Below are 26,170 nucleotides of genomic sequence, written 5' to 3' on the forward strand. Positions count from 1 at the left end.
ACTCTCAGATTGAAGGTGACTGAAGTCTAACTGCAGTGGGATACACAGCTATATGGCTCCAGCGTTACAATCTATGGAAAGAAAGTCTGAGTGAAGTTCTTACTTTTAAGCCCTTCATAAGATGTGTGGACCTTGGGCTGGGAATGAGGCTCAGTGGTAGAGTGCTTGCCTAGCATGCATGAAACCCTGGGTTTGATTCCCCAGTACCTCAGTACACAGCAAAAGCCAGAAGTGATGCTGTGGCTCAAGTGGTAGAGTGCTAACCTTGGCAAAAGAAGTTCAGGGACAGTGCCCAGGCCCTGAGTACAAGTCCAGGACTGGCCAAAAAGAAAAAAAAAAAAAGATGTGGACCCTTTATGCCATGCAAAACCTATACAGAAACCCAAGTTATTAAATTCAGGTAAACAACCACACATGTCCTCACCCTACCCTCTAGTTTCTCCTCTTTGACACTGAAATCCACCCCCAGTGTAGTCCCTGTAGGGGCTCCGGTGAGTGTATTTTGAAAATGGCTAGAATGAGGAATTGTGGCCTTACCTCTGCCAGGAAAAGATAGCCACAGAAAGCATGCAGTCCAGATACTGGCACATTTCTTCTCCAAACTGATGCTTGCCAATAATCTCTATGTAAGCATGGCATCTACTTGTAGTAAGTGGCCACAGGAAAAAAAAAAAAAAAGACTTGCCTGTCTTGGAATGTTTCTTAGTAGCTGTGAGATGCAGCCTTTGCTTTGACCTGGGCTTGAGATCTTTGTTTCCTCCTTCTCTCCCCTCTTTTCTTGCTTTTATTTTGAGTCTCTTATTGCCAGGCATATCTGTATATTTGAGGACCTTACTCACTGGTAAACTAATGGTTGTAATAGACAGGCACAGCTATTTTAGTAAGCATAGATTGGAGGTGAATGATATCTGAGCTTGATTGAGACAAAGGTTGCAAGAATTGGAAAGAAAGAAAAACCAGTGGGGAGGACCCTTCAGACATGTGTAAAGGTGTGAGTTGTGTTTGGGACCCTACAGGTAACTTGGGAATGCTGTGTTGCTGTAAAAAACCAGCTGGAGCAGTAGGCAGAGGCCACGTTGTAATGGGGCTTCTGGAAAGGATCATATTTTAGTCTGAAAAGGTGTGTAGTAACTAGAATTTCATTCATTAATGCAATAGCATTTATTTGCCCCTGTGGACAAGGACCTTTACCAGCTGTTCTAATCACATATAAGAAGATAGCATTCCTGTTCTCACAGAGCTCCCAGGAAGAGTGGAGGAAGCATGGAGAGGACCTGAGGGAATAGAGAGGACTGAGGCTGTATTCTAGAAGAGTCTCTGACAGTTGTGATACAGCTTGCGCAGTGGCACTTAGAAGTTAGTGTGTGAAGTCTGTGGAAGATGCTAAGTATTTGGTTTTTGTTCCTAAAACAACAGACTGCTTATTCCTTTCACTATTGTGGAGGCCGTTGATGGTCCCAGCTGCCCCCATGCCGAGGAGTCTTGGGACTTGTGTAGAAGGGAAGAGAAGGGGTCACTCCCTGTGAGTAAGCTGTTCTTTACAGTTTTTGATGAAATTGTGTACGTCAGAAAGGATGAAAACCTGTCTTCCCTTTCACTTAGGAGGATCCTCAAACCTGGTGGTCGGCTAGAGTGTGGGGAGCTTGTATGTTGGATAAGAGAAGCCAAGGCTGGGGCATTCCCAGCAGCCACTCTGTCTGTTGATTCTGTGTGAGAAGGGATCTGGCTGTCGAAACCCACTGTAGGGCCAAGGGTAGGAGAAAGATCAAACTCCTTTGTTCTTGTCTTTTTACCACCATATTTAGTATGGAGCCTGGACCTCGCACCAGCCTAGAATTTGGGAGTTCTCAATCCAGTTTCCAGTCTTCTAGTGACAGTAACATGGCCTAATTCGATTATCGACTTCTGTTTCCTTTTTCTCCTTCCAGTCCTTCCTACCTGATCCTGGCTCTTCCTTCCTTCCCACTGCCCTGTGTGTAAGAGCCCATTGCGGGTATATGTGCTCCCTGCCTCCCATTGCTCTCCTGAAGGGTGAGATGGCCTCTATGGAAATACTTGGAGGTGGATTGTTTGTGAGTTGAAGTGTACTTTTTGGCCTGTTACTCAATAATGTGTGAAGGAGATCTTTCCTGCTCTCACTGAGTATTCCTAGCTGAGAGAGACAGGCGCTGTGGCTGGGCTGTGTTAGAGGGCTAAGGAAGCATAGAGGACCCTCCAGGCCTTCCTCCTTGGCATGCTGGGTGCCGCCAAGTGTACTTCTAATGCAGTTGAGCAAGTGAATCCCTTCAGGATCAAAAGCAGCAAGGCAACAAAACTGGTCAGCCTGTTGCTTTTCCTAAATGCACGTTTTTTAGTGTCTCAGACTTGGCAGAAAAATGGACTTCTGTTTAGAATCATTCTACAGTCTGAGCCCTCACTGGAGCCTAGAACTTTGGGCCACTGTGATGGAGTAGACAAAGGGGGCACTAAGGGATGTGGAGGCAAGAAACATAAATTCAGGGTCCGCTTGGATCTTGTGTTATACACATTATCCCTGTTCTGATGATTATGCCTTTTCTAGAATGTATATGTTCTCTGCAGATAATGGAACCTGGACACAGCTGTGGCTTGTCTCTGACTATCATGAGCATGGCTCCCTGTTTGATTATCTGAACCGCTACACAGTGACCATCGAGGGTATGATTAAGCTGGCCCTGTCTGCAGCCAGTGGTTTAGCACACCTGCATATGGAGATTGTGGGCACTCAAGGTGAGTGGACTTGAATGAGGAATAGAAAGTTTTGGCTGATAGCCTGTTCATCCTGATTTTGTTCCTAGAACTTCTTTTTGCTGGGAAAGCTGGGAATGGACCTCAGGAGCGTAGTCTAAAGGCAGAGGCTTGAGCTTTATCTGAGTGAGAACAAAAAGATAGACAGAGGGCTGGGAATATGGCTTAGTGGTAGAGTGCTTGCCTAGCATGCATGAAGCCCTGAGTTCATTCCTTAGTACCACATAAACAGAAAAAGCCAGAAGTGGTGCTGTAGCTCAAATAGTAGAGTATCAACTTTGAGCAAGTGAAGCTCAAGGACAGTGCCCCGGCCCTGAGTTCAAGCCCCAGAACTGGGGGGAAAAAAGATGAACAGACACTCCTCCCCAGTCTTCAGAAGTCCCTTAGGGCGGGGCACTGGTGGCTCATGCCTATAATCTAGCTACTCAGGAGGCTGAGATCTGAGGATCCTGGTTCAAAGCCAGCCTGGTCAGGAAAGTCTGTGAGACTCCTATCTCCAGTTAAGCACCAGAAGTTCCTTAGGAAGGTCTTACTGTAAGGTTCAGTTGTCAGTGGTGTGACATAGTTATTTGCTAAGAAGTAACCACTTCAGATGCTCAACAGTGCACATATAGGAGAATGGAACTAAAAAGAACCCAGCCCCCAAGGAGCTTTTTAGCAACACTTTAGTAATTTATTTTCTTTCTTTTGGTGTGCCAGTCCTAGGACCTGGCTGCTATCCCTAAACTTTTTTGCCCAAGGCTAGTGTTTTATCACTTGAGACTTAGCTCCACTTCCAGTGCGCGCACGTGTGTGTGTGTGTGTGTGTGTGTGTGTGTGTGTGAGAGAGAGAGAGAGAGAGAGAGAGAGAGAGAGAGAGAGAGGGAGGGAGGGAGCGAGAGAGGGAGGGAGAGAGAGAGAAAGAGAGAGTACATTGGGTTTCTCAGATTTTCCTGCCCTGGGCTGGCTTCAAACTGAGATCCTCAGATCTCAGCCAGATCTCAGCCTACTGAGAAACTATGATTACAGGCATGAGCCACTGTCCCCCTCCCCCCCACTTCTTTATTTTTTTTGATAGTACTGGGAATTGAACTTAGGACCTATGCTTGCTGAGCAGTTGCTGTATGACTTAAGCCATGCCTTCAGCCCTTTTAGCTTGTTTTTCAGATTGGACCTTCTGTTTTTGCCCAAGGCCCACCTTAGAACTTGATCATCCCACCGGGCGCTGGTGGCTCACGCCTGTAATCCTAGCTACTCAGGAGGCTGAGATCTGAGGATCGCGGTTCAAAGCCAGCCCAGGCAGGAGAGACCGTGAGACTCTTATCTCCAATAAACCACCAGAAAACCAGAAGTGGCGCTGTAGCTCAAGTGGTAGAGCGCTCGCCTTGAGCTGAAGAGCTGAGGGACAGCGCCCAGGCCCAGAGTTCAAGCCCCATGACCGACAAAAAAAAAGAACTTGATCATCCCACCTCTGCCTTCCCCATAACTGGGACTATAGTTATATATTACCATACCCAGCTTGATTTTTTTTTGGGGGGGGGGGGTCCGGTCGTGGGGCCTGAACTCTGGGCCTGGGCGCTGTCCCTCAGCTCTTCAGCTCAAGGCTAGCACTCTACCACTTGAGCCCCAGCGCCACTTCTGGCTTTTTTCTTTTTGCTTATGTGGTGCTGAGGAATCGAACGCAGAGCCTCAGGCATGCAAGGCAAGCGCTCTACCACTGAGCCACCTTCCCAGCTTGATGTTTTTGTTTTTTGTTTTTGTTTTTGGTTTTGGTTTTTTGGTGTTTTTTTTTTTTTTTGGTCGGTCCTGAGGCTTGAACTCTGGGCCTGGGCGTTGTCCCTCAGCTCTTCAGCTCAAGGCAAGCGCTCTACCACTTGAGCTACAGCGCCACTTCCGGTTTTCTGGTGGTTTATTGGAGATAAGAGTCTCACGGTCTCTCCTGCCTGGGCTGGCTTTGAACCGCGATCCTCAGATCTCAGCCTCCTGAGTAGCTAGGATTACAGGCGTGAGCCACCAGCGCCCGGCTGTTTTTGTTTTTTGTGTATGCCAGTCCCAGGACTTGAACCTCAGAGCCAAGGCCCTGTTCCTAAGCTTTTGTGCTCAAGGCTAGCACTCTACCACTTGAGCAATAGCTCCACTCTGGCTTTTTTAGTGTTTCATTTGAGATAAGAATCTCATGGACTTTCCTCCCTGGGCTGGTTTTTAACCATGATCCTCAGATCTTAGCCTCCACAGTAACTAGGATTACAGGTGAGCCACCAACATGTGGACCAGCTTGATCTTTTTGAGGTAGAGTCTCACTATTTTTTTTGCTCATGCTGACTTCAAGATCTTCCCATATTCACCTCCCTTGTAGCTGTACAGGCATGTACTACCATGCCCAGCTTCAACTCAGTAATTTCACATGGCAGTAATTTTACATGGTAGTAATTTTACATGGGGATACTGACTTGCAGACTGTGTGCTAGTGAAACACTGGGCTGTCCTAGCTAGAAAGGTCTTCCTGGAGACAGAAGACCCAGAGCCTGGCTGCTCGTTGACTGTAATGTTCACTCTGGGAGATCCTGGTTTTGCCCAGCTGCAGGTGGAATCCCTAGTGCCTGATTGACTTGGCAAACAGCTTTTGCTAGCCATGATAAGAAACAAAGTATGACAGTTGGGTCTGTTACTGATCTCTGTGCTGATCCCATCAGTGTCCACGTTCAGGCCTATTTGATTCTGAACTCCTCTGAGCTGCTCTTAGACCTTACTGTTTATGGCCCGCTGGAGGCAGCTGTATCAGTAGTTCTGTTACCAAATACCCACCTCCGCCTTAAGCCTTTACTTACACATAGGTCATTTCTGTAGTACCCATGGATCAATGGATACAGGAAGCAACACAAGAACTTAAGCATACCCAGTCTTGGCTGTAAAGTCTCTTTAACAGTTTTACTACCTTTAAAAAAAAAAAAATCCTGGTTTTGTCTCCACTAGGAAAGCCTGGAATTGCTCATCGAGACTTAAAGTCAAAGAACATCCTGGTGAAGAAAAATGGCATGTGTGCCATTGCAGACCTTGGCCTGGCTGTCCGTCATGATGCAGTCACTGACACCATTGACATTGCTCCAAATCAGAGGGTGGGAACCAAACGGTAAGAAGGTGCTAAGCTTCTGCCCTCACTTACCAGCTTGTCCTGAGTCTTATGTATCCTTTCCATGTACACAGGAAGAAATGTAAACAAAAGGACAGGTGGCCCTTCCCCTTGGGCAGCTATAAGCTGAGTCAAACACCCACTCCCCACACTGCAAGCCATGTAGTCACACATAACAGATTCCAGTGCTGGGACTACAGCTCTGTGGAAATGTATACTCACAGCTGGTGGTATTACAAGTGAAGGCAATGGAGAATTTGGAGCATGGTAGACACAAGGTGTGCTAGAGGAAAAGATGAAATATTTTGGTCCAAAGGGTAGCTTGTGCAGAAACTTGGAGGAGACTGTGGCCTATTCTGTGCAGAACAGAGTTGACTGAGATGGGGCTCAGGCTGCTCAGGGATTGTGGCCTGCTTCCTGTTTCACTTGGAAGTAAAGGCATTGTCGTTTGCTGCCTGGGTGGAAATAGGGCTGCCTTGTCAAAGATGTCAGAAGAGTTTATGTGCTGAATCTAAGTGAATTCATTAAGTTGTGTGGTTCCTTTTCGTTCTTTCCTCCCCCCTCCTCGGGCCCCCCCAGGTTCTGGGGCTTAAACCGACTCAGGGCCTGGGCACTGTCCCTGGGCTTCTTTTACTCAAGGCTAGCACTCTTCCACTTGAGCCACAGCACCACTTCTGGCTTTTTCTGAGTAGTTTATTGGAGATAAGAGTCTTAGGGACTTTTCTACCCAGGCTGGTTTTGAACTGTGATCCTCATGTCTGAGCCTCCTGAGTAGCTAGGATTAAAGGTTTGAGCCACTAGTGTCCAGCTTGCTTTTGACCTGAATGATTGCTGCAGCCACCCAGACTCCGAAGTGTGGAACCTCAGGTGATCCACTGGTGTATTGTGAGAGGCTCAAGTCATAGTAATTAATTGTAATTACTACTCAAAGTCAGAAAAGGGTAACTTTCACTAAGGGTGACTCTAGAATTATCACCTGTCTGCAATCAAGCAGATAACAAAAGTTCAGAATAAAATTATTTTTGGTTACTGTTTTTTGTTCCTATCCTGGAGCTTGAACTTAGGGCCTGGATGCTACCCTGAGGTGTTTTTTTGCTCAAAACTAGCATTCTACCACTTGATCCGCAGCTTCACTTCCAGCCTTTTTGGTGCTTAATTGGAGATAAGGGTCTCATGGACTTTCCTCCCCAGCCTGGCATTGAACTGCAATCTTCAGATCAACCTACTGAGTAGCTAGGATTTCAAGCATGAGCTACCGGCACCTAGCTCAGAATGAAATTTAAATGCAATCCATTCCTGCAGCTTCTTCATTCAATAGAGTGAAAAGTTCTAGTAGCAACCAAATGCTATGTACTATAATGCTTATGTGGCCCACTGCATACCCTCTGCTGAGAAATCAAGAGGCTTCAATAAGTAGATCATAATGATAAAAAAAAAAAGATACAGATCTGCTACATGGGAGGTAGATATGGGGGAATTATGGTTTGCAGCCAGCCTTGTACAAAAATATAAAAAGTGAGATTCCCTTTCAGCCAATGGCTGGGCACAGTAACATACACCTGTCATACCAGAGATAGGAGAAGCACACATAGGACCACAGTCCAAGTGAGAACGTAAAGGGAAGCCCTATCTCAAAACAATAACCCCCTAAATGGGTTGGAGGTATGGCTTATGTTGTAGAATGACTGCTTAGCAAGTGTGAGACCCTGAGTTCAAACCACCATACTGCTAAAATACAGCTATGCTTGGTAGTATGTGCATGTAATCATATCCTTTAGGAAGCTGAGGCAAGATAATTAGGAGTTTGACGTCAGCTTATGCAACATTGTGAGACCGTTTCAAAAAAATAAATAGCCAGGTGTCAGTGGATCACACCTATAATTTTAGTTACTAAGGAGACTGAGATCTGGAGGATCGCTGTTCACAGGCAGTGCAAGCAAAAAAGTCTGAGACTCCCATCTCCAGTTTGCCAGGACAACGCCAGACTGGAGGTATGGCCCAAGTGGTTGAGCACCAGCAGTGAATAAGAAAGCCAAGCAAGAGTGTGAAGCACTGAATTCAAGCCCTGGCACTGGTAGGAATATAAATAAAAAATAACCAAGCCAGGTGCCAATGGCTTACACCTGTAATCCTAGGTACTCAGAAGGCTGAGATCTAAGGATCATGGTTCAAAGCCAGCCCGGGCAGAAAAGTCCCCATGAGACTTCTTATTTCCAATTAACTACTCAAAAACTGGAAGTGGTGCTGTGGCTCAAGTGGTAGGGGATTAGTGTTGAGCATAAAGAGGCTCAGGGACAGCGCCCAGGCCCTGAGTTCAAGCCCTACAACCACCCAACAAACACACACACACACACACACACACACACACACACACAAGAGTAGCCTAATATTGCCAAATTGGTACTAAAGTGTTTAAGCTTGAATTTAGAACGTGAGTGTGTACAATAAACACAAGTGCCCACTTGTCCCCAAAGGCCTATACAGGAATGATGCTCTCCCACATTCAGAGAACAGTCATCATGTTCTGTGCATAACCATGTTTCTTTTTTTTGCTCTTGCAGATACATGGCTCCTGAAGTACTTGATGAAACCATTAACATGAAACATTTCGACTCCTTTAAATGTGCTGATATTTATGCCCTTGGGCTAGTATATTGGGAGATTGCTCGAAGATGCAATTCTGGAGGTAGGTAGTTTTTTATTTGACCTTTTATCGTACTCCCGGTTTTTGCATGATGGCTCATCTGAGGGTTGCTGGTGCTTCACTGGCCCTTTGACCTCAGGCTGTTGGATGACAGTTCCAGAGCCAGAGTGCACATTGAAGGTCATCTAGACCCCTGGAGTCAAAGGGCCAGTGAATCACTGGCATTCAGCCTGGGGGAAACAGGATAACAAGACTCTATCTTAATCAATAGCTTGAGGCCTTGAGTTCAATCACCAGTACCACCAAAAAAGAGGGGGGAAGAGCCCAGCATAAAGCATTATCAGATTAGGTAATATTCTTTGTTTTGTTTTATGCCAGTACTGGGACTTGAACTCAGGTCTTGGGCACTGCCTTTTACCTTTTTGCTTAAAGCTGGCTCTCTACCACTTTAGCTGCTGCTCCACTTCTGGCTTTTTGCTGGTTAATTGGAATTAAGAGTCTTACAGACTTTCTTGCCCAGGCTGATCAAATCTCAGCCTCCTGAGTAGTGAGCAACTAGCACCCAGCTGCTTATATTGGTATTCATGATTACCTCCAAATATTCTATGACATGATCAAGCTCAAGAATATCTGCACTAGTGGCTCCGTAATTCTAGCTACTGAGGAGGCTGGTACCTGAGGATCAAGGTTCAAAGACAGCCCAGGCAGGAACATCTTATCTCCAGTCAACCACCAGAAAACCAGAAATGGTGCTATGGCTCAAGTGGTAGAGTGCTAGCCTTGAGCAAAAGAAGCTCAGGGACAGTGCCCAAGCCCTGAGTTCAAGCCCCAGAATTGGAGAAAGAAATGTTGCTGGGCACCTGTAATCCTCAGACAAAGGTTTAGAGGATGACTATTCAAAGCCAGCCCAGGCAGAAAAGTCTGTGAGATTCTATCTTGGGGCTTGAACACAGGACCTGGGCACTGTTCCTGAGCTTCTTTTTTTTGTTTTGTTTTGTTTTTTTGGTCCGGTCCTGGGACCTGAACTCTGGGCCTGGGTGCTGTCCCTCAGCTCTTCAGCTCAAGGCTAGTGCTCTACCACTTTCGCCACAGCACTACTTCCGGCTTTTTTCTTTTTGCTTATGTGGTGCTGAGGAATCGAACCCAGGGCCTCAGGCATGCAAGGCAAGCGCTCTACCACTGAGCCACCTTCCCAGCCCTTCCTGAGCTTCTTTTGCCCAAGGCTAGCACTCTACCACTTGAGCCACAGCACCACTTCCAGCTTTTTCTGTTTATGTGGTACTGAGGAATCAAACTTAGGGCTTCATACATGGTAGGCAAGCACTCTACTACTAACCCACATTCCCAGCCCTCCCTGAGTGCTGGGAGCTAGCACTCAGGGTGGCTAGCACTTCCGTTTTTCTGGTGGTTAATTGGAGATAAGAGTCTCTTGGACTTTCCTGACCTAGCTGGCTTTGAACCATGATCCTCAGATCTCAGCCTCCTGAGTAGCTAGGATTACAGGTGCCCCTGGCACCTGGCTAGCCTGGATTTTTCTTTAAAATGAAACTTCCCAAATTGTCTACTTGGTTACTCAGGTGTAAAGGTTGACTAAGAGTGTCAGGAAAAATGCTTGATTCTTTCCATTTATGAACCATTTTCAAAATAATGAGCTAATGCCTAGCACACTCAAAAGATGACTAAGGGTTTTTTTGTTTGTTTTGTTTTGTTTTTGTCAGTTGTGGGGCTTGAACTCTGGGCCTGGGTGCTGTCCCTGAGCTCTTCAGCTCAAGACGAGGGCTCTACCACTTGAGCCACAGTGCTAGTTCCAGTTTTCTGGTGATTAGGTGGAGATAAGAGAGAGCTACTTACCGGACTTTCCTGCCCTGGCTGGCTTCGAACCGCCATCCTCAGATCTCAGCCTCCTGAGTAGCTAGGATTACAGGAATGAGCCACTGATGCCAGGCTTCTTTTTTTCTTTTCTTTCTTTTTATTTTTAGAATCACTATGAGCTGATAGATTTAAAAATACTAGTTTTGGGGCTGGGAAGGTAGCTCAGCGGTAGAGTGCATGCCTTGCAAGCATGAGGCCCTGGGTTCGATTCCTCAGCACCACATAAACAGAAAAAACCAGAAGTGGCGCTGTGGCTCCAGTGGTAGAGCACTAGCCTTGAGCTGAAGAGCTGAGGAACAGCGCCCAGACCCAGAGTTCAGGCCCCATGACCGGCAAAAAAAAAAAAAAAAAAAAAAAAAATACTAGTTTCAGCCTGGCATCAGTAGCTCATCATTAGCTAGTTGGGAAACTTTCAGTAACCCCAGTAATCGTCAATAGATTCTCTGCCTTTTATTAGAAAAAAATAATGTTTCTGGCTGTTTGTGGGTTGGTGGTGGTGTTTTGTGAGCTTCTTGTACCATATCTGGAATAACAACCTTCTTTGTTGACCCACGTTCATCATAGTGGGAAGCAGCATTGCAGACCAGAGTGTGGGCTGTTCATTGGCTGCAGAGTAATCTCTCCCTTCCTTCTGCTGAGAGTGTCTTTTCTCCCAGGAGTCCATGAAGAGTATCAACTACCATATTACGACTTAGTGCCCTCTGACCCTTCCATTGAGGAAATGCGAAAGGTCGTTTGTGACCAGAAGCTACGCCCCAACATCCCCAACTGGTGGCAGAGTTATGAGGTAGGACATTTCTTTGACTGCTGTGGCTTTTCTTATCTGCATCATAGTAAAGATTTACATCCCTTATCTGAAAGTCCAAAACCTGACATTTTTCCTAATTTGTTTCTTTAGATAGTCTTGCTCTGTAGCCCAGGCTGGTCTTCAACTAACTCACTATTGTAGTCTTTTTTTTTTTTAACGTTTTTGTACATTTTTTTAATTGTAAAAATGCTGTATAGAGGGGTTACAGTTACATGAGCAAGGCAATGAGTACATTTCCTTTTGAGCATTGTTGCTTCCTCCTTTGTTTTCCCCTTACCATCCCTTCCTTTCCAACCTCCACAACTACCCCCCCATTGTAGTCTTAAGTACTGAGATTACAGGCATATGCTACCATGTCTGGCAAAAATCTGAATTATTATTTTTTTTTTTGCCAATCCTGGACTTGAACTCAGGACCTGGGCACTGTCCCTGAGCTTCTTTTCCCCAAGGCTAGCACTCTACCACTTGAGCCACAATGCCACTTCTGGCCTTTTCTGTGTATGTGGTACTGAGGAATCAAACCCAGGGCTTCATGCATGCTAGGCAAGCACGTTACCACTAAGCCACATTCCCAGTCCCCACCCCCCCCCCCAAAAAAAAAATCTGAATTTTTTGATTACCAACATGGTGTCACAAGTGGAAAATTCCTCACCTGATCTCATATAACAGGTCACCTTGCCCTCAAGTTGTAGGGGAAAAACAAATGCAGGCTCACTAAAAATACTGTATTGGGGCTGGGAAGGTGGCTCAGTGGTAGAGTGCTTGCCTCGCATGAGGTCCTGGGTTCGATTCCTTAGCACCACATAAGCAGAAAAAGCCAGAAATAGCACTGTGGCTCAAGTGGTAAAGCGCTAGCCTTGAGCTGAAGAGCGAGGGACAGAGTTCAGGTCCCATGATGGACAAAAAAAAATATTGATTAATTAATTAATTAATTAAAAATACTGTATTAATGAAGTTTATGCTCAGACTTGCTTCTCATCAAGATCTTATTGTTTATATATAAATATTTCTCAAATGTGAAAGAATCTGAAACCCACCACACTTGTAGTTCTAGTCATTTCAGGTAAGAAATGCTGTTTATAGGGGCTGGTAAGGTGGCTCAGTGGTAGAGTGCTTGCCTTTCATGCATGAGGCCCTGGGTTCGATTCCTCAGCACCACATAAGCAAAAAGAAAAAGAAAGCCGGAAGTGGTGCTGTGGTGAAAGTGGTAGAGCACTAGCCTTGAGCTGAAGAGCTGAGGGAGACAGCGCCCAGGCCGAGTTCAGGTCCCACAACCGGACCAAAAAAACAAAACAAAAAAAAGAAGCTCAGGAACAGTGCCCAGGCCCAGAGTTCAGGCCCCATGACTGGACCCAAAATAAAAAATGCTGTTTATACTATTCTATGCAGTTACTACTAATCCCTCTGGGCTATAGTCTTTGTCCTCTTTGGAGGTGACAGCCTAAAGGAAATAGGATTTTTTTGGGCAATAGATAATGGAGGTGGTCAGCTAGAGACAGAAATGGGGGTTGGGGGTTGGGGGGTTAGACTATCACATGGACTGATGATGTGGTAGTATAGGAGAAAATGCTGATGTAGTAGTACAGGAGAAAACCCGCAGTTGGCTTCCTGTGGAACAGTAGAACTAGCAGCCACACAAGCTGAGCTTGTGGATAGTATCACAAAAGTAAGAGGCGTGTTTGAGCAGTGGCCCTACTAAAAACTGCAGAGAAGAAGATGACATGTGAAGAGCCAGCATTAGATAGGAGAATTTGAATTGGGGACACGTGGTGGGTGAAGCGGGGAGTGACAGCATTTGGTGGAAATGGCTGGCATACTGTTTAGTTGATGACAGATTCCTAAGAAGCCTGAGTTTTGGGGTTTTAAGAGTTTTCAGGGGAACAAGGTTTGCTTAGCTGAGTGCATAGGGGCTACTTTCTCACTTGTCATCCTGCTTTTCTTTCTACTTATTTATGTGTTTAATCAGTTTTATTTGAGCCGTGATCGACAAGTGAAATTATAGTTACGGTGTACACAGGCTAATTTGATAGTGTATATATTGTGAAGGATTACTACAGTCAAGTAGCACATCTGTGACCCTACCTAGTTGCCTTTATGCATATGTAATGAGCACATTTAAGACTGGGTCTCCTCATTCCAGGCATGGTTGCGGAGGCCTGAGGCAGGAAGATTGTGAGTTGGGTGGTCAGCCTAGGCCTGTCACAAAAAAATTAAAAATGTGCTGGGCATTGGTGCTCATGCTTACAATCCTAGCTACTCAGGAGGCTGAGATAATGAGGATTGCAGTTCAAAGCCAGCCCAGGCAGGAAAAATCTGTGAGACTCCTACCTCCTCCAGGTAACCACCAAAAAACAAAAAACAGGAGGCTCAAAAGGTAAAGTGCTAGCCTTGAGCAAAAAAAAAAAAAAAAGTAGCTTAATGACAGCTCCCAGATCCTGAATTCAATCCCCAGGACTGACACCAACATATATATATTCTTTTAGCAGATTTCAAGCATCTCATACAGCTTTGCTAACTCTCCTCACCGTATTTTGGATCCAACCTTCCTCTCCCCCCAACTATAGCATATGTGTTAGAGTGGAGCAGAAAAGGTCGGCTCTGCCTTTAAAGAACACAGCCATGAGAGGGCGTTTCAGCACCAAGAACATCAGCTCCCATTTCCCCCATGTTTTCTTGTTGCATAATAGAACAACATTTTCCAAAATGTTTCCTCACTGCCTCTGGTTAGATTTGAGAGTGAGGCAGAGACAGCTGGCCTTTAACTGCAGCTTTTTTCTTCCCCTGCACAGCCTCTTCCTTAGAAGGAAGAACAAAGGGGAGAAGTTTGCAAAGAATTGCCCTGGTTGGAAGGTGTCAAAGAGTCGGATAGTCTTGGCATAGATGAGGAGGCAGCAGGGAAATGAGCCAGTGCCTAGGGGCCAGAAAGCTTTTCTGGGTCAAGGTCAAGCTGATAGCCCTGCATCTCTCCTGACAGGCATTGCGGGTGATGGGGAAGATGATGCGGGAGTGCTGGTATGCCAATGGCGCAGCCCGCCTGACTGCACTGCGCATCAAGAAGACCCTCTCACAGCTCAGCGTGCAGGAAGATGTGAAGATCTAACCTCCTCCCCTTCCATGCAGCCTGGGCGGCAAGGATGACACGCAGCTGCCGTGTTGAGCGTACAGTGGAGGCCTACCTCTCGTTTCTGCCCAGCCCACTGTGGTCAGAGCCCTGGCCCGCAACAGGGACAGAGCCCGGGAGACTCGCTCGCTCCCCTGTTGGGTTTGAGACACAGATAACCTTTTTTATTTACCTCCTGATGGCATGGAGACTCTGAGAGTGAATCGTGTGGAGAACTCAATGCCACAACTCAAACTGGTTGCGGTGGAAAATCCACGAAACCCGGTGCATCTGGCACATAGCCAGGAGTAGTGATAGAAAGGCCTGCAAGGGGCCAGGAGGAGCTGCACCGTGGCCAGTGCTACGTAGCACTACAGGTTTTCCTCCAGGGACCAGCCAACAGTACCCCAAGGTATCCAGGGGAACCGAAGTACAGCCCCTGTCACAGGCAGCTCTGAGCTGTGTGCTCCCCTCCTCACATGGACATCTGGAGGAACTGCCAGTGGAGTCACCTGCCAGCTGTCTGTCCAGCCGCGTGTGCATGTGCCGAGGTGCGTCCCCATTGTGCCTGGTCTGTGCCTCGCCTGCCCTTAACGTGTGTGTACGTGTGTGTCTGTAGGTGCGCACTTACCTGCTTGAGCTTTCTGTGCATGTGCCGGCCGGGGGTGTGGTTGTCCTGCCGTCTGCGTGCCGGTGCCTCTGTGCATAGTGAGCAACATCTAGTTTCCCTGGGGCCCTTCCTGGAGGTATCCCCCATCCCACCCCTGCCACGGTAGCCCTCTTTCCAGCATGCTGCTCCGCCCATCCCATGCCAGCCTCTCCTCTTCCATTTCAGACTGGAACCAAAGCTGGCCCAGCTGTCCATGGCAGGAGAGGCTTTTGGTCAAAATGTGAGGGGGAGAGGGATGGGCAGAAAGAATCTTGGCAGAAATCTTGGGTGTTGTGGTCAGCATCAGCTGTGGGAAATGAGCCAGCCCAAGGGCATCATCCTCAACAGCATCAGGAAGGGCCAAGGAGTCGGAAGTGAGTCCTTGGGACTCACAGTGGAATGTCACATCTGTCTGTCCCATCCCAGATTCTACAAACTGCAGTGTATATTTTTGGTGGTGGTGGGTTTGGGGTGGGGAAAGGAAGGGTGGGGCACTAAGTGGGAGGGAGACTGGGGTGGGAGGGCGGCATCTGCATGGACCTTGAGCTGGATTATCCAATCAGGATGGAGGGAAGATGAGAGATTTGCATTCACTTCAGAGGCCCTGCTAAAGGGAACAGCCTGAGCTGAACATGTTATTTAACCTAAGTATAGTATTTAATGAAGTCTAGAAGCACGGTTGTGGGTGGTGATTTGGTCAGCATATCTTAGGTATATAATAACTTTGAAGCCATAACTTTTAACTGGAGTGGTTTGATTTATTTTATTGTTATTTTATTTTATTGGGAGGGTCTGGATTTTAACTTTTTTTAAATGTTAAGTTTTTGTAAAAGGAAACCATCTCTATGTGATGATTACCTCTCAGTCTATTTTGTTTTGTTTTGTTTTGAAGAAATCCCTGAAAAAAAAACAAAAACAAAAAAAAAATTTCAATCAAACGCACATAGCTCAATCACACTGGAAATGTTTGTCCTTGTACCTGAGCCTGTTCCCACTCAGCAGTGAGATTTCCTCTTTGCCCTGGGGGCTTGGTGTCTCTTGAATTTTGTCTCTCCCCTACCCCCTCTGAGCGCCCTTACCTTTTGTGCTTGTGCCGCTCCAGGCATTGGCTCAGCAAATGAGAGTCAAGTGCTGGCTGAGTACCCATGCTGGCTGGGCCTGGAAATACCTCTGTGTTGGACTAGACAGGCTTAGGTGCTGCTCTTAGAGCACTGAAGAGGGAGCTCAGTCAAGTGAGTGCCTGCTTTGAAGCCAGATGTTTTCGTGCTTGGTTCTGAGAGCTTTTTGAGCCTGGAATTGTTGTTTTAAATAAGACCACTGAGGAGAGAGGATTCCCATATCCCCTCTGCAGAGACCACTGGTGGGCAGCAAGACCTGGGCTCTAAAACCCCAGGTGGACCCCCTCCAAAGCACTGCATTCATCTTGAGCCCCTTCTGCCTGGGGAGGCATGTTATGTGTGCAGCTTCCCTGCCAAAGTTGGGGAGGAGGGACCGAGAGCCCTCCCCTGCCCTTGGTCTCCTGCACTCCTGGCCTTTCTATTTATTTTCCCCATGTGTCACTTCTCTTCTTGCATCAAAGGAGATCTTCCTCTAATCCTTTGGGCCAATTTACTGGCCACTGATTAATTTCCCTTGAATACCAATGTGTCATTAGGGGACCTTCTTTACCCATCCCTGCTGACCTCCCACTGACCTGCCAGCCCTGCAGCAGAACCTTGGTGTTACAAGTGATGATGAACTTAAGACTCCACTGCCCTGGTCACAGCTAGCCTCTGGGATCCGCCAATGTGAGTCTACCCGGTGACTTCAAAGTCACTAGCCCACTCCTTGGGGCCCCTGCTGTTCTCCCGTACTATTAACGCCCAGTGAGAGTTGGGAAGAGCTGAAGCTGTGGCTCTGGCACTCTGCGGCGTCCCTGAGGCCAGGGCTGTGCGCACCTCTGGATTCACAGACGGAGTCCAAGCCCGTTCCCACGTCGCCATCGAGGCCCCGTGCGGCATTCTCGGTACTTCTGTTTGTTTTTGTACATTTTATTAGAAAGGACTGTAAAATAGCCACTTAGACACTTTACCTCTTCAGTATGCAAATGTAAATACATTGTAATATAGGAAATCTTTTGTTTTAATATAAGAATGAGCCTGTCCGATTTCTGCTGTACATTATTAAAAGTTTTATTCACAGAACTTTACTGGTGCTGTTTGTCTTCAATATGGAGAATGGCTGCCGGTGCTTGTAGGGGGACATAAGAGCTCTGGGGTAGAATTCCCATCCTCCCCTGGCCAGGGGCCCCATGTACACCCCTGTTTCAGCAGCTCATGTTCACAAGTCTAGGGTCTTTCCTGGGACTTGATTTGCCTTATAGAGGGCGGGCCCAGTGGGGACAGCAGCTGTGTACACTGAGCACCTTCTCTCTGTGCGCTTTCTGTCTTTGTTTTTGTCTTCTTACCCAAAAGGGTCTAAGCTAGGCAGTAGTAGCTCACACCTCTCAGGAGGCTGAGATGTGTGAATTGGGTTTCAAAGCCAGCCAAACTTATCTCCAGTAAACTACTCAGAAAAAGCCAGAAGTGGTAGAGTACTAACCTGGAACAAAAGAAGCTCAGGGACAGTGCCTAGGCCCTGAGTTCGAACCCCAGGGCCTGCAAAAAAAAGATGGTCTAGACCCTAGATAGTCACAAGTGTGCAGGGTAACCTAAAAGCCCTCTCCTGCTTTGTTTTTATTCCTAGACTAGAGCATAGTCCTGAATTATGGGGTGCATAGGTAACTGAGATGGAATCCTCAGTGGTTTTGCTGGTAGATTCAGATCATGATGTGTGTGTGTCCCCTGTGCCTCTAGGCTGAGGGGATCCAAAATAACAAATGCTAGAAGGATAGAGTCTCAAGTTACAAAATGGTACCCTGAGGATTATCTTGTCCACCAGGTACCCAGCTCCCCTCCAGTACCCCCACCAGGTGACTGTGCCTTTGAATTTTAATACAACTGCTCCTATCTAGAGGTTGCAGTGGGAGAAAGGACCAGACAGCCATGTACCTTCTGAAGATGTTCAGAGCAGCTAAAAGGCCTTTCCGGGTAAGGACACCATATGTGAAGGCAGCCATCATGTATCATTCTGTTGGTATTTGCAAAAATACCTATTCTAAACCTACCTCTGCCAAAATGTGTTCTAACTCCCTTAATCAAAACAACCATGTGAGGTGGGTGTGATTCTCACTGTGGATTAGAACAGTCAAATAAATTGCCCAAGATCTCACAGCAAAGGGGGAAAAGAACTTCGGTCAGGATGTTGCCTGTAATGTACAGCTCCTTATCCACTCTATTGTCATGGCTCTGTGGTTTTTACCCACCTAGCTAGAGCCCTGGGCCAGCCAGGTTGTGGACCCTCCACCAGAATTCACAAACTGCACTGAGTCCACAGACTGCCTGATGCGTCCAAGGTCATCCGAAGACTCAGCTCATCTCTCCAGCCACCTTTTTCTCTCTCAATCCTGTAGATGGCAATTAATATTTTGACCTCTTAATGCAGGACCTCGTGTCTTTATTTTTGGTATTGGACCTGGGGCTTGAACTCAGGGCCTGAGCACTGTCTCTGAACTTTGGTGATCCAGGCTAGTGCTCTACCACTTGAGCCACACCTCCACTTCTGGCTTTTTGTGTGTGTGTGTGTGTGTGTGTGTGTGTGTGTGTGTGTGTGTGTGTGTGTGTGTGTGTGTGTGTGTGTGTGTGTGTGTGTGTGTGTGTGTGTGTGATTAATTGGCAATAAGCCTTCCTGCCTGGGCTGGCTTCCAATCATAATCCCCAAATCTCAGCCTCCTGAGTAGCTAGGATTACAGGCATGAGCCACCAGTGCCCGGCTAGGACCTTGAACTTTTACCCTGTTAAATGTCACTGTAGACCTGTCCTTTGTTCCAGCTTTACAATTATTAGGTCCTAATTAGACATGGTCCTGACATTCTCTAGGTGTTTGCAAGTTCAACCTTAGCAGTATGAAAACCAGAATAGCAGCCATTCTGGTACCTCTTCCGGTGCTCTTGGCAGTTACTCTGTCTCATCTTGGTAAGACAATGGCACAGGAGACCTGATTTAATTTGAATGGTATATTAGTTGTGATTTTGTTTCTTACATCTTGAATTTCTAAGACTTAGGCCATATATGTAAAGTACAGTCCTGAAAAAATGCTTTCTAAATACAACCAAAACAAAATTAGGTGTAGTAGAGCTAAAATGCCTGACTAGGGAACTTGAAAAGGGGAACAAAGGTTTGGATCAAACCTAGGACCTGTGGTTATAGGGTTTGCCAGAGACATAACCAATGGGATATTGAGACCTAACTATAGACATGATGCTGGCCAGTCCAGATTTGCAAGATGGGCCAGCAGACTAGAGACCCAGGGAAGGACTGATGTCATGAGTCTAAGGACAGACTCAGACTCGTGGGTTGATACGATGAAACCCTTACCACCTCAGAGAAGGTGCTAGGTATGGTCCCTGAAGGTCAGGGACTGAACCCTTAGGATATAATGGATTTAGCAGGTAGGGCTTACTGAAAGGTCTTATAGGTCAGTGAGGAAATGGCCACAGAAGGGACTGTGTGGCCCTTCTTCTTTGTCCAATCCTCCCAAGGTACCCACCTACTCTGAAGAAGGAAGGTGATCAGGCAAAGCCAAGTGAAATCATGAGAGAGTAAGAACTTGATGGAGCCACACCACAGTGGTTCACATCTGTAACTCTAGTTACTCAGAAGACAGATCTGAGGATCATGGCTCAAAGCCAGCTGGAACAAAAAAAAAAAAGTCCATGAGACTCTTATCTCCAATTAACCACCAAAAAAACAGAAGTGGAAGTGTGCTCAAGTAGTGGAGCACCAGCCTTGAGTGAAAAAGTTAAGGAATAATCCCCTGAGTTCAAACCTCAGGACCAGGACACATACTCTTACATGTGCTCATTTAGACACAGATAGGTCCCAGTGTTGGCACCAAAAACAAAACTGAAAAACAATGGAAATAAGGATGGGAATACTAGTCTCTTGCTTTCCTTTCACAGTTACATATGCTTACCACCCTGTACTGCCTCTTACGGGCCCAAAGTCATGATGCCAATCAGTCACGGCTGAAACCTCCAAACTGCCAACCCAAATTAACCTCCTTTTTGAACTTGATTATCTTAAGTACTTGTTTCAGTGACAAAAAGCTTACATAGAGGCTGTCGTGCTTTATTTAATGTCTACTGATAAAAACTTTAATCACATCTAACACATACCTTCATAGCCAGCACTGATCAAATAACAACCCCATAGCTTATAAGTTGTTGGGTGTCCTGTGGTCAGAAAGAGTAACTTTTTAGGAATATGGCAGATGGTACTGGATCCTTTTGAGACTTCTTGGAAGCTATAGATGGGGGCTGATGGGACAAAACCAATCCAGGAACAGTTGGATGAGCTAGGCTCTATTTGTTGAGCAACCCTAGTGTGTAAAGCAGTAGACAGAGCATAAAAACAAACAGTCCATGATCTCTGCCCTAAAGGAGGTGGGGTTTTTTATTTTTGTTTTTAATTATTTGAGGGAACATCCAAGGGCATTATCACAGAAGAAGCAGTTGTAGAGTGCTGGTGGCTCTCGCCTGTAATCCTAGCTACTCAGGAGGCTGAGAACTGAGGATCATGGTTCAAAGCCGGCCCAACCAGGAAAGTCCATGAGACTCTTTTTTTTTTTTTTTTTTTTTGTCGGCCGTGGGGCTTGAACTCTGGGCCTGGGCGCTGTCCCTCAGCTCTTCAGCTCAAGGCGAGCGCTCTACCACTTGAGCTACAGCGCCACTTCCGGTTTTCTGGTGGTTTATTGGAGATAGGAGTCTCACGGTCTCTCCTGCCCGGGCTGGCTTTGAACCGCGATCCTCAGATCTCAGCCTCCTGAGTAGCTAGGATTACAGGCGTGAGCCACCAGCGCCTGGCGTCCATGAGACTCTTATCTGCAGTTAACCACCAGAAAACTGGAAGTGGCACTGTGGAACAACGTGGTAGATCGTGATCCTTGAGCAAAAAAGCTCAGGGACAGCACTTAGGTGCTGAGTTCAAGCCTACAACTACCACCACCAACAACAAAAAGTTGAGCAGGGGCCCAAGAAACTATGAGAAGAAGTATTTTACCATGGAGAGATTAGATTTGTTGAGAGACAAAAAGGTAGATTTCAGCAAATCTCATATGATACCCCAAGTGTCATGGAGCTAACAGGTGAGGTATCCAAGAAAAGAAGCGATGTCATCCTAGTGAACAATGGCTGTGATGGAGAGAGGTAAAGCACTATGACAAGAACAGATGAAACACTGGGAACCACAGGAGAAACTGGAGGTTGGAGTGAAGACAGGCATTGTTTAGGGAGAGGCACTGCTCTGCTGACTGGGAAGGAGGCTTAAGTCAAGAAGAGTTGCCTTGGGCTGGGAAGGTGGCTAAGTGGTAGAGCGCTTGCCTTGCATGCTTGAGGCCCTGGGTTCAATTCCTCAGCACCACATAAGCAGAAAAAGCTGGAAGTGGCACTAGTGGTGCTGTGGCTCAAGTAGTAGAGCACAAGCCTTGAGTTGAAGACCTGAGGGACAGTGCCCAGGCCCCGAGTTCAGGCACCATGACCGACAAAAAAAAAAAACCCACAATCCTCAGATCTCAGCCTCCTAAGTAGCTAGGATCTCAGATGTGAGCTGATTCTGGCTCTGTTTGTCATTCGTGGTGTAGGAAGAATGCCTGCTGCTACTTAAAAATAAAAATATGGGTAAGGGGGCTGGGAAGGTGGCTCAGTGGTAGAGTGCTTGCCTTGCATGCATGAGGCCCTGGGTTCGATTCCTCAGCACCACATAAGCAAAAAGAAAAAAGCTGGAAGTGGCGCTGTGGCTCAAGTGGTAGAGCGCTAGCCTTGAGCTGAAGAGCTGAGGGACAGCGCCCAGGCCCAGAGTTCAGGCCCCACGACCGGACCCCCCCCCCAAAAAAATATATATATATATGGGTAAGGGGTAGGGGAGTGGCAGCATAGCTCAAGTGGTAGAGCACCTGCTTAGCAAGACAAGGTCCTGAGTTCAAACCCTAGTGCCACCAAATAATAACAATAACAATAAATTAGCTGGGTGCTGGTGGTTCATGCTTTTAATCCTAAAACCTGAGGATTGCATTCAAAGCCAGTCTGTGCAGAAATGTCCATGAGACTCTTTATCTCTAATTAACTAGCAAAAAAAAAAAAAGATATGTGGCTCAAGTAGTAGAATGCCAGCCTTGAGTGGAAAAGGCAAGCAAAAGTGAGAAGTCTAGAGTTTAAGCCCCTGTATCAATATACATACAATAATAATAATAATTATTATTATTATTACCACCTTAGGGCTTGGGGTATAGCTCAGTGGTAGAGTACTTGCCCATATGTGAGAGGCCCTGGGTTCCATCCCCAGGGTGTGTATGGGTGGACATATTAGACTGGATAATTTATGAGCATAAATTTCTATTATTCACTTTTCTTGGAGGCTGAGAAATCCAAGTTCAGCAGACTCAGTGTGTCAGAAGGCCTGTTCATCACAGATCATGCCTTTACAAATCCTCACCAGGCAAGACGGGGAAGCAGGCCCCCTTCAGCCTCCTTTATGTGTGCACTGACTCCATTCATGTTAACAGACTCTTTCTTACCTACTCACCCCCTAAAGGCCCTATATTAATATGATTACTTTAAGTACTGAGTTCCAACATAGAATTTTGAGGGACACCAATATTCAGAACATAGTAGGGAGGTTTGCACATGATGAGGTCATGTTTGTCTTTGGGTGTCTGCCTTTGGGGGGCCATGCAGAGTACTGGATGGCAGAGTACTCAGGTGGGGAATGACCAGATGAACTGTTGTGGGAAACGGGAACCAAATCCAGCCTGGCATTAATAAGACAGTCTCAGCCTGGTAGTCTTGTGTTTAGAGACTGGGAAGGATGATGCACACTGCTGGTCTTGGAGAGGAAAACAGGGATTAAGCAACTTGAGCAGTATGTTTGCTGGGCAGGTAGGGGCCCTCAGAACTGTCCTTTTTGGTCTTTACCTTGACATTAAGGGGTAAGATCATACATACTCCATTTCTTCAGAAATACTGTGATGAAAACTAGAGTTTGCCTCCCTTCCTCATACCAAGTCAACTTGTTAACTTGTTGTAGGTAGAGACACACTCCCTCAACCCCTATCCAATAGGCAAGATGGTCCCTAACCTCTGGGTGGGAAAGACAAAGAGTTACCCACATGCAACACAAAGTCCACCTGCCTTCTACTCCAGTCTCTCAGATCATTGGAGCTGTACTGAATCAATCCTGTAGGTAGACACACTCCCCTAGCAGAACACCAGCACCAACACAGACCACGGGAATTGTTGGGCAACAGGAGCCATTCAGAAAAACAATCACTCCCTGCCCAGCCAGCTGCCCACCAGCTGTCCATGCCTCCTGCAAGAGGTGATGTCATCCAATGGGAGGCCCAGCCCCTCATTCCTTAACAAACCAGAGAACCAGCTGAGCCCCAGGCCCTCTTCTGCCTGCCGCATCAACACCCAGAGAGGAGCTCCAGCAAGCTCTTTGATCTGACCAGTCCTGGATCCTCTAGCTCTATGCTAGAAGCCTGAGACAGAATGAGACTCCAGAGGCCTAAACTTGTATAGCTCTGGGCTCAAGTGACTCAACTTCCTGATGCTGTCCCAGAGTTTAAGCTGGTCCATTGGGGGGCAAGAGTCAGCCCTTCTCATTTCTCCCACAGGGGTTGTTGACTAGTGGGTGTCTGAGTAAACGCTTTTCCAGAAAAGAAGGGATGGTATCTGACCTTACCATTCACCATTCCCCCTCCCCTACTACCCAAAGTCCCTACCCAGGCCATCCCTCCCTCCCCGAGCTCCCATCCTGAATGTTGGTTGCCAGGACAGCTGGAACCAGAGGAAGAGAAACCTTCAAGCTCATCCAAAGAGAGAAACCTGCCTGAGAATCATGCGCAGATGGAGGACAGATGTCTCAGGAGTCCTGACCATGGGGGATTTGCAAGGAGGCGTGGAGGGGGAGTGGGCTGGTACATGAAGTTACAGAAAGAAAAACAGATGCTGGAGCAAAGACTGGGACTCAGGAGGGGGTGGGGGGGAGCGTGGGAAGGCAGGACTCTGGAGCCTCATGCCCACTGTGGATGGGAAGGTTGCTGCCCTGAGAAGGCCAGCAGCTGCCTCCCTTGCCCCTGCTGGCTTTCACCCGGAGCAAGGCAGAAGCAGAGTCCGGCACACAGAGCCAGCTTCCTCCCTGACAAGTGTGAGATTCCACAACTGTGGCCAGCTGGACAGATTCTCCTGGGAACTACAAGGACTGTGTCTGACCCATCCTAAAATGTGGCTGGAAGTACAGGTGGTACCTGGCACCAGCCAGCCAACCTTTTGGTTTGAAGATTTTTTTTTTCACCATCAATCTCATGACCAGCAGAGGGCATTACCACTCCGTAGTGTGGCATTCCCCCCCCCTCCCCCCTCCCCGCTCCATCGCTTCCTGGAAAAACTGGGGATGAAGCAAGCACAGATTCAGGGACTGAATTAGTGGTATGAGTCAGGACTCCCGGGTTCCCCAGCCTGTTCTACTGGAGTCTTTCCCTCCCTCACCTCTGTGACATAAACACTTATGCCACAGCCGTTCTTTCCGGAGTATAAGGCCCCTTCTGGCTCTGAAACCTCAGGATTTAAGGAAGTAACACAAAGGATAGGAGAAAATGGCTTTTTTGAGTTCATCCTTACTCTGGAGGTCTCTAGTACTTTTCTGCCCTGTGGAGGAGGAAACTGAGGTGTGAACTTCTTTTCTCCTGGTGTCCTCTCACTTAAAGTCAGAGAGACTTTCTCACCTGCATAAACCGAGAAGGGGGGGAGCAGGGAAGTGGGACCCCACCTCCATATTGACCTGAAGGAGGACTGTAGTCAGGCTTGTTAGACACAAATGAAGCCACTTGGGCAGGCTTCAGGCAAGGAGATGACTCTGTGAATCCTTTATGGAAGAGTTTGGACTAGGAGTGCTGTGGGGTCCCTTCAGGGATGAGCACTGGAATGAGTACAAAAGAAATTATTGCTCCTCTGCCTTTGCCACCCCTCCCCTCCCCCGCCACAGATGCCAGTCTGTCAGGAAGAGGCAACAGACGGTCCAGGGGTCCATCTGTGCTAATGCTCACAATAGAGTCCCATGTTTCCCCACTGACACCCTCTCAGCCCCTCAGCTGATGGCCACTTGGTGGTCCAAGGAGGAGGTGGGACAGGAGGGCCCTGAGGGAGGGACTCTCAGCTTCCACAGTGCCCAAGCCTCCCCTGCCTCCCACCCCACATACATCCTGCCATCTGGACTTGTGCAATTACTGAGGGCTGGAGGAACACTCACACCCACCCATACCTCAGTGGGGCCGGGGGCCCAGGGGTGTGGGGGTGGATGTGGGCAGGAGACAGTCTGTGAGACTGAGCCAGACTGGTGAACTGAGACAGACAGCCTTGCCTGGCCTCCCTGGGTGGGTGTGGAGTCTGCCCCTTTGCACTCCTTACGCAAAGCATATGCACAGTATGCCACTCCCTTCCAGACCAAAGGCTACCCTTAACCCCAGCACCTAGTGGGTACCAGGTGGTGAAGAGAAGGGCTCAGAGGCAGGATGAAGAACTGAGCAGGGCTGGACACTGGTGGCTCACATCTGTAATCCCAGCTACTCCGGAGGCTGAGATCTGAGGATCACAGTTTGAAGCCAGCCCGGGTAGAAAAGTCTATGAGACTTATCTCCAGTTAACCACCAAAAAGTCAAAAGTGGACATGTGGTTCAAGTAATAGAGTACCATCCCTGAGCAGAAAAATCCAAACAAGAGTGAGAGGCCCTGAGTTCAAGTCCCAGTACCCCAGTACCAGCACACACACACACACACACACACACACACACACACACACACACATACACACACACACACACACACACACACACACACACACACCCTTGACATACAGATATGGAAAGTCTAGAGAAAGGAGACAGGGACAGTGTAGCCCAAGCCACTCTGTAGTGGCTCCCGTTGGAATGTGTAGCCCAGGCTTGTGCTGACGTCCCACAGTGACTATACATGGCCTTCCACTTCCTTCTCTCACTTCTTATTCAGGCACCATTGACGAAAGTCTGGGGCTGGGCCATCCCAGCCTCTCCTACAGCCTGGCAGCCATGGTAACAGAGTCTGAGGAATGGTC

General features: G+C 47.4%; 1 protein-coding gene across 2 annotated transcripts in view; it reads left to right on the forward strand.

The window, feature by feature from the left end:
• Window positions 1-15,407, forward strand: part of Acvr1b (activin A receptor type 1B) — a 41,646-nt gene extending 26,239 nt beyond the window's left edge. The window contains exons 5-10 of one of the 2 annotated variants that reach the window (XM_070041408.1): window positions 1,417-1,522; window positions 2,561-2,748; window positions 5,719-5,875; window positions 8,437-8,561; window positions 11,048-11,178; window positions 14,174-15,407. In XM_070041408.1, coding sequence (XP_069897509.1) covers window positions 1,417-1,522; window positions 2,561-2,748; window positions 5,719-5,875; window positions 8,437-8,561; window positions 11,048-11,178; window positions 14,174-14,299 — 833 coding nt within the window. In that variant the 3' untranslated portion in view covers window positions 14,300-15,407. The remainder of the gene's footprint in view (window positions 1-1,416; window positions 1,523-2,560; window positions 2,749-5,718; window positions 5,876-8,436; window positions 8,562-11,047; window positions 11,179-14,173) is intronic. The other variant, XM_070041401.1, reaches the window with a different exon arrangement.
• Window positions 15,408-26,170: the final 10,763 nt, after the last annotated feature.

This window comes from Dipodomys merriami, unplaced genomic scaffold (genome assembly GCF_024711535.1).
Source record: "Dipodomys merriami isolate MVZ:Mamm:240054 unplaced genomic scaffold, mDipMer1.0.p SCAF_10, whole genome shotgun sequence".
Taxonomy (NCBI): Eukaryota; Metazoa; Chordata; class Mammalia; order Rodentia; family Heteromyidae; genus Dipodomys; species Dipodomys merriami.